At 37.9% G+C, this 7660-nt stretch overlaps 1 protein-coding gene across 6 annotated transcripts; it reads right to left on the bottom strand.

Moving 5' to 3' along the window:
* Positions 1-562: 562 nt before the first annotated feature.
* LOC103960080 (peptidyl-prolyl cis-trans isomerase CYP63) lies at positions 563-6065 on the bottom strand. 6 transcript variants are annotated; one of them, XM_048585692.1, is made up of 14 exons: positions 5868-6065; positions 5185-5272; positions 5002-5056; positions 4550-4638; positions 4156-4180; positions 4006-4044; positions 3804-3921; positions 3478-3654; positions 3064-3393; positions 2822-2964; positions 2433-2634; positions 1958-2311; positions 1799-1879; positions 563-1184 (listed from the first exon to the last, which is right to left on the bottom strand). In XM_048585692.1, exons 2-14 carry the CDS (start codon positions 5260-5262, stop codon positions 836-838), a joined length of 2040 nt encoding a protein of 679 aa, XP_048441649.1. In that variant the 5' UTR covers positions 5263-5272; positions 5868-6065; the 3' UTR covers positions 563-835. The 6 variants fall into 6 exon arrangements, with proteins under 6 accessions (XP_048441649.1, XP_048441648.1, XP_048441652.1 ...); XM_048585691.1 differs by having other exon boundaries at positions 5185-5268; positions 5868-6064; XM_048585695.1 differs by having other exon boundaries at positions 563-1178; positions 5185-5268; positions 5868-6064.
* Positions 6066-7660: the final 1595 nt, after the last annotated feature.

The following is a 7660-nucleotide window of genomic DNA, read 5'->3' as shown; positions in this document are numbered from 1 at the left end:
AAATTTATTACCATTGGTCTCTAATTTTGACTCAATTGGAGCAATAGTTCAGCATTTAGAGTTGATTGAGATTCAAACACTTCGATGAAACGAGTGGATTCTAATTGTGTAGTAGTTCGATTAGTATATACATTGGCCATGCTACTACTATTTATAGAAACGGAGAAACGTTGTGATTTGCCGTATAAATCGCGGAAGTTCCGGTCACTATAGATCATTGAACTCGAATGCCATTGCTGTCAATTCCAAGAGCAGACGGTGGCTTTACCATTTTGTTCTTGTTTTATAATGTGCGGTTCCTTTTAATCCTATGTTCTATCGTATTTGCTCTTCATCTGTCGTTGTGTTCCGATGCAGCTTTGTCCGAAAGCAGAGGACGTGACAAAGCCGGTAAATCCGCGGTCGTTCTTCGTGCGGTTCATGTTGGGTGTCATGGCAGCAACATACCATGTGCTGGTGCCTGTATACATGTGGCTCAAAGATCAAATTGTACCCAAAGGCCAGCCAATCTGAGAGAGAGTTGTTGCCTTTCTGGTTTTACTACTAGAACAAGTAGACAGAATTGTCGATGATCGCCATCGCTAATGAAATCCCATCAGATTTTTCAATTGTAATTAAAGCTTTGTTTAGTCTCTCGAACAACCGCGCGGAAAAAAACAGAATCAAAATCCCCACACATCATCCTATAACAAAGTCGATTACATTCAAATTACATTGCAACGCAAAAGCAAAATCTAACGAGACAGATAAGCCTAGAACGCCGACGGATCCATTCTGCGTAGATATACATAAACTCAAGATGCCATTAGTCTTGTGCCGGAACCAAGAAAAAGATTTAAGGACTGATATCGTCGTACGAAACCAACCCCCTTTGTGCAGGCGGGGAGCTTGATCTTGACCTTCTCGGAGACCTTGGAGTTCTATTACGACGCTTAGGAGTAGCATCTGGAGATCTGGAATAAGAGGGCCTTGGGCTCCTCGACCTGGACTTAAGCCTACCTCTGTCTGGAGAGTGCTGATCACCAATTCGGGGTCCAAGGCGGGATTTTAGTCTATCACTTACAGGAGGTCGGTCAACTGGACTCAGACTACGGCTGCGGCTGCGGCTGCGGTCCCTATTACGGACACGATAACCACCAGGACTGCGGGAAATGCTCCTACTTCGACTTCTCCTGCTCCTGTATCTCCATATACGAAAAAAACCAATCAACAGCATGATACATTCGTGCCTCAATATGCTATAAACAAAATAACACATAACTTAAAAGAACAGATGACAAATCCAATCAAATGCAGGAGCAAACTACAGAAAAACTAGAATTCTGGTTAATTAAGTGAAATTTGACAAACTCCTCTTCCAGTATTTGAAATCACCAGGTAATATAAGATGATGTCGTTCCCTAGTCATCAAAATTTCAAAAAACTATTACTATTAATTTCATCCACTGGGCTTCATGTATTGATGGGTAGGATAATGGCTTCTGATTTATAAGAAGCATTACAATTTCTCTTTATCCGAGAGGACTCTGGGATGGTGCGACATGTTTTTCCTTATTAATTAATGGGTTTGAAATAAAATGAGTCTAGCTCTCTGCATGTGTATAAACAAAAGAAAAAAGACATGTCGGTCTACCATGATCGAAATGTTTGTATTTCTTTCGTCTCTAACAAAAAGATCATTTATGCTCTGACTTTACTTTTCTCACCTCATATGTTTTGTGTATACAATGGCTAAGCATATGCATTCGGGCTTGTTGAGAGAGAGAGAGAGACAGAGAGAGAGAGAGAGAGAGAGAACCTGGGAGGGCTTCTGCCTTTTGGTGGGCTTCGCAAACGTCTACGAGGTGAGCGCTCAGAAAAATTTCTATAGCTTGAGTACCTTCAGACATGCAAAAGATAATTCATTTTAAGCTCATACTTTCTTACTCATAATTCACTAACATGATACGGAAATTACCTATCACGGTTATTTCTATAAGTGTCTCTTCCATTATTACGATAGGAATTACGGAGTGAACGCTCTGGAGATGGAGTACGGTAACGACGTGCAAAGGCAAAGCGGTCAGTGAAGCCACGCCCTTTTCTAATGCGCTTTGAATTTCCATTTGGTGAAGTGCTTCTTGACAAACGCCCTTCATGATTGGTGGTAGAAGGTTCTGGAGCTCTGCGGACAGGGCTACGCGATGGACTCCTAGCTCTGTTTTTCTCGCTAGTACTCCTCGGAGGACTTCCACTAGGAATTCTATCAGGACTTGGGCTTGGCCTGCTCCTAGGGCTGTTTCTTGACCTCCTTTTGCGAGTCGGACTTCTGCTGATAAAATATGCACAGAAATTGTCAAGCAATCAAAGAACTATCAGCTGTACATGAACCAGTCTAAATAAACCAATAGCAGTAAAAAAAGATAGAGGAAAAGCATGTCAACAGTAGAAACCTAGAGATGTTCGAATCATCTGAGTCGGAGTTCTGATTAGCAGTTTTAGCTTCTGCATTATGCCCGTTGTTGAAAGGTGCATCATTCTTTGGAGATAATTCACCTTCTTCTTGGGATGAGTTGCCCTCAGTTTTCTTCCTACCATGATTATGCCTCTGTTCAGCAACAATTTTTTTCACTAGAGGGGGTTCTTTTCCCACGTCTGGAACATCACAATAACCACGAGTTCAAAATGCATTATTAGATGAAGTAAAGCTATTAAACAAAGCTACTTTAGAACATTCCATCTTGCACAAGCAGGCGCGTGCACATAAATGTTAATAACAAATAATTCACATAAACTATTATCAGGTAACAGAGGAAATCTTGTAATAATATAGATGAGATACCATTGGTTGGAAGTTTTTTTTCTGCATGCTTTAAGTTGCTGGTTTTACGAGAAGAAACATGACGACCATATTTATCATCATCAGAACTGCTTCTGCTGCTTCTAGGACTCTCACTTTCTGTGTCACTTGAACTTTCCGATCTCCTGAAAACAAGGTTATAATAAACATGCATGGAAAATAAAAGGAGGCCCAGGCAGAAAACAGAAAAAAGAAGTGGCAGTTAAAGTAACTAGGAAACATACCGTTTTGACTTGCGCCTTGACCGTTTGGAATGCCGCCCGCTCTTCCTCTTTTTTTTTCCATCTCTTCTTTTCCTTGAACGCTGGTGCTTACCTTTTTTAACAGATTTCCTCTTCCTGCGCCTTCCATCACTAGACGAACTTGAGTCAGATATAGAAGAATCAGAATCAGAATCTGAAGAATCCGACTCAGACTCTGAGCTGTGGGAGTCAGATGAAGAATATCTTCTTCTCTTAGTTCTTTCCTTCAAGGATTTGTTATGCCTTCCTCTAGCTTCCTCATCAGAACTATCCTCAGAGGATGGAACCTTTCCTGATTTCCTCTTTTTACCTGGACGAAAAACTGATCATGTATGCTGCCAAATAAAGTATTTACAAGGCACATAATTCTTGTGTCATTACTTATGTATGCACACATTACCTTTCTCTTTCTCTTTCTCTTTCTCTGTTGCAACAGGGATTTTAATTTCTGAGAATTCACCACAATCCACAATTTTCACGGTTTCTAAAGGTTTTCCATCAGCAGTTCCCACTTTCTCAATTTTCTCAACAACATCCATTCCCTTCACAACTTTTCCAAAAACAACATGTTTCCTGACAAAGATAATGACTAAATCATTTTTACATAAAACATTGTCTCTTAAAGTGGTGAACAATGGAAATGAAGAAGATCTATGGCTGTAGGTAATGAGTATAAATGGCATTTCAGATAAAAGTATGAATAAAAAAGCAATTTAAATTACCCATCCAGATGAGGCTGGCGCCTGAAGATTATAAAGAACTGGGAACCATTTGTGTTTGGACCCGCATTTGCCATGGACAGAAGACCAGGCCTATCATGCTTCAAATTAAAATTTTCATCTGCAGGGGGAATGAAAATCATGACCACAACTATACAGTTATGACGCATGCAAGTTCCTACACACACAAGAAAAAAAAATCTACCTGCAAACTTTCCTCCATAAATACTTTCTCCACCAGTGCCTGCAAACCAATCAAAGGTCCATCCTTACACGTCTGGGCTTGAATTTACAAGTAAAACATAAAATTTGCATTCATCAAACAAATAATTGATTTACAGGAAGAAATTCATACCATTTCCATTTGAAAAATCACCGCCCTGTATAAAAGAGAGACGAGGTTATGACATATTAGTACTTACAAGATAAATAAATAATTCAGCCCTAAATCAGAGAGAAATGAGTGGAAATGGTTGTCATCTCTACCTCTAACAACATCATCTCTACATCTACACAATTTAAAATTTTAGGTATTTCGAGTACAAGCTTTGCATTTGCAATGCAAGAATAGGTATTGACATTGCAAAGTTTATGTACTGACCATTTAAAAGAAGAAAATGAACATTCAGGAAAGCCGAAGTCAATAAGAGTCATAAGACACAACTGTTCCATGCAACAGAGTGATTTGTCCTTTCAGGAAGATAAGTAATATTTGATGATGACGGTTCACTAGAAAAGAGGCAACATACCTGGGCCATAAATCCTTTAATTACTCGATGAAATGTTGATCCTTTGTAATGGAGAGGTTTTCCTGTAGACTTTCCAATGCCCTTCTCACCTATAACAGAAGACAGCATAAAATGTCACATTATAGGTCATTTAACTGATGACGAATGTAGGCAGAAGAAAATCGATACCAAGAAAAACAAAAAGTATGGAATTGAACACTATAACCAGATTTACACATCCAATAAAGGTAACAGTAGATGGGTTTACAAACTGATTTATTTCAGCCACACCAATGTGGTTCCCATGCTCACCAATCCTATATCTGATATGTTTTCATATTTTTTCTTTCCAGACATCTACAATAAAACCAAATCTGCCTTCCTAAAACTTTTAAAGAATCAAAACTGGATACTTATCCAACAAACACAACAAACAAATTATACTAAAAATAAAAATCAACTTTCCCATATACCTGTACAGAGAGCCCTGAAATTCTCTGCCGTCTTAGGAACAACGTCAGCAAAAAGCTGCAAATTTTCAGGAGAAACAAGTTTAGCATAACTCTATATCAAAATGCAAGATAAAAGTTTCCTCTTGAAACAGGTAAAGCAAGCTACAAAATCCAACAAGGGAGAGTGTCACGATTTTTACTTACCTCAATAACAATTTGTTCCACAGGGTCCCTATCAATTGATACATCTAAGAAGACGCGAGGGTTTTTTTTCTTGCTCATATTTTCCTGTCTCAAGAACATCAGAGCAACAGAAGTAAATAAACACATACCGTTTTACAGCGTAAGCCTGGGTAACAATCACGCATAGATAAAAGTAAAATCTACGTACTATTTAGCTCAAGAAAGCATCTTTGCATGTAATTCAGCAAAAATACACAAATTGAAGGAACTTTTCTGAACAAGATACAGCGAAACAATAAGCACAGCTAGAAAAAACCAATCACTGAATCTGAGAACGCTAGAAATCAGAAAAAGGAAATGCAAGGTTCTATTTAGTTCCAAGGGTTTGGCATCTTGACATTGATCCTTTTCCATGCCAAACACATATTTCAGATTCCAATCCATGGTTTTCCATCGGCATTACATTCAAATACAAAACGTGCCCCAATATCACAGCTACTCCAAGTTTAGTTGTTTCAGCTAATCATCAGAACCAAAATCTACATACCCTCAACAGGAATCGCAAAACCTAAAACCTAAAGGTCCAATTACGTTTCTTATCAATCTGAAAACCCTAATTCTAAACTCTCGGATTGCATTCGTTACTGTGAAACAGAGTGTTGCAGTACAGGAATTATAAATCTGTAGGTGAAATTGAAGAGTACCTGTTGGTTGAGCTCGACTCGGGCTAAGTGAACTCAGTTCCGGAATCGGAAACAAAATACGGCGGCGACGGCGGCGAGCGAGGAGAGAGTGAAGAGACGATGGTTCGCCGCTGCTTTGCTGTTGCTGGCGCTTCCGCTAAAACCCCCGAAAGAGATCTTTACGATTCTTACCCATCTTGGTCTGAGCGGAAATCGCCTGCTACGCGGTAGATGGTTTTGCGGTAGATCTCTACCCTTTATTTTCTCACTGAAAATAAATAAATTAAAAATTCCTAAACTTTATTTCTCTCCCCTGACCAAGAAACAAAAGTTGCAAAGGGGAGTGGTTAAAATAGGATTTTAAAGGATTGTAAATTTTTTAAAACTTTTAGGGTAAGTAATTAGAGTGTATTTGTTGTATCGAATTATTTTATACTGGATTAGGTACAGAGATGGAGCTGGATTGGATTAGCTTGGCAATCCGCTACTTTTCAAGGGCTCTCTAAGACCACGTAGTAAGGTATTTAGTCGACACGAGTCTGACTTAGTCTCATTAAAGTCAGTCCTTGCTCGCACCAAACACGACTAGTAATTCTACTTAAGTTAGCTCAGTCCAATAAAGCTCAATGAGGACGAATAAATGCGCCTGTAAATTTGTAATAGACACCGCAAGAATGCATGAAAATTACTCTCAAGAAAATGAAAAATGTGTTTTTTTTTTAATTGCCTAGAAACAAAAGAATCTGGAAACACCTCTTTCATTTAAAAAAAAAAAAAAAAATTTACCCATAAACTAGAACATCAATGCGTTCATTTTGTTAGAGAACAAATCTCACATCGGTCGTATGACAAAATAATATACAATTAATGTATGAAAGTTTCAACTCCTAATATTTTGAATGCCTTCTATGATAGAATTTAACACCTAGTAATAGGTGATTAAGTTGTAACAATGTCAATGATATTCGTGGTGGACAGAGACACTTTTCCCTGCATGCGGAAATAAAAATCCAAGATGATGGCTTTCAGAAAACGAGGGACTTGAATGGGCGTATAAAGTTTATCAAATTTCAACACTGAACCAAAGGAAAGATAACGTTTTTTTCTTTTTTTTTTTTTACAGTAAACAAGAACATACCAGATTATGCTTACTAGGAAGAGTAGGATGACGTGCAAGCAAGACTGGGTCGATGCAGCTTCTGAGAATGTGATGGATTTTGCAAGAACCCTAAACCCCACGGCGTCTCTGTGGTGGGGGACTTCAGTGGCTTTTGTTTTTTTTTTTTTTTTTTTTTTCATGCTATTTTTCTGTTTTTTTAATTTATTTTAAATTGAATAAAAACGTTTAGATGTGTCATATTCTTAGTCTTTGGAAATCCTTAATAAAAAAATAAAAAAATTCTTTGGAAATCCATCCAAATCTATAAACAAAATTCATAAAAATCCCCAAAAATCCTCATGAAATCCCCAGAATTCTACAAATCCATGAATTCAAAAAGTCTTTTAAAATCTTCCAAAATCCAAATTTGACTACACTTTGATTCTTTTTGGGGTCAAGTCTCATCTATTTTCTCCCATTTTCCTTTTCTGTTGTGCATTAAGATACACTACGTAAAATGTGAGCAACAATATTCAACAACTGTATGGTGAAACGCTACACATTAGATGTAATTGATCTTCGAATCATGAACTTAACAAAATCTTAACCTTGAAGACTTTGTTACTGAAATTTGTTTAGTTGCCATTGTTAACAATTAGGGAGACTTTGGATGCAGTCTCTAACTACCAATTTTATTTGACTGAAATCTTGTTGG

Source organism: the organism of the source record quoted next, unplaced genomic scaffold, assembly GCF_019419815.1.
Source record: "Pyrus x bretschneideri cultivar Hongxiangsu unplaced genomic scaffold, Pyrus_bretschneideri_v1 Contig23, whole genome shotgun sequence".
In the NCBI taxonomy this organism is placed as follows: Eukaryota; Viridiplantae; Streptophyta; class Magnoliopsida; order Rosales; family Rosaceae; genus Pyrus; species Pyrus x bretschneideri.
Note: the sequence above shows the minus strand (reverse complement) of the source record. Positions and strands in the feature narration are given on the sequence as shown.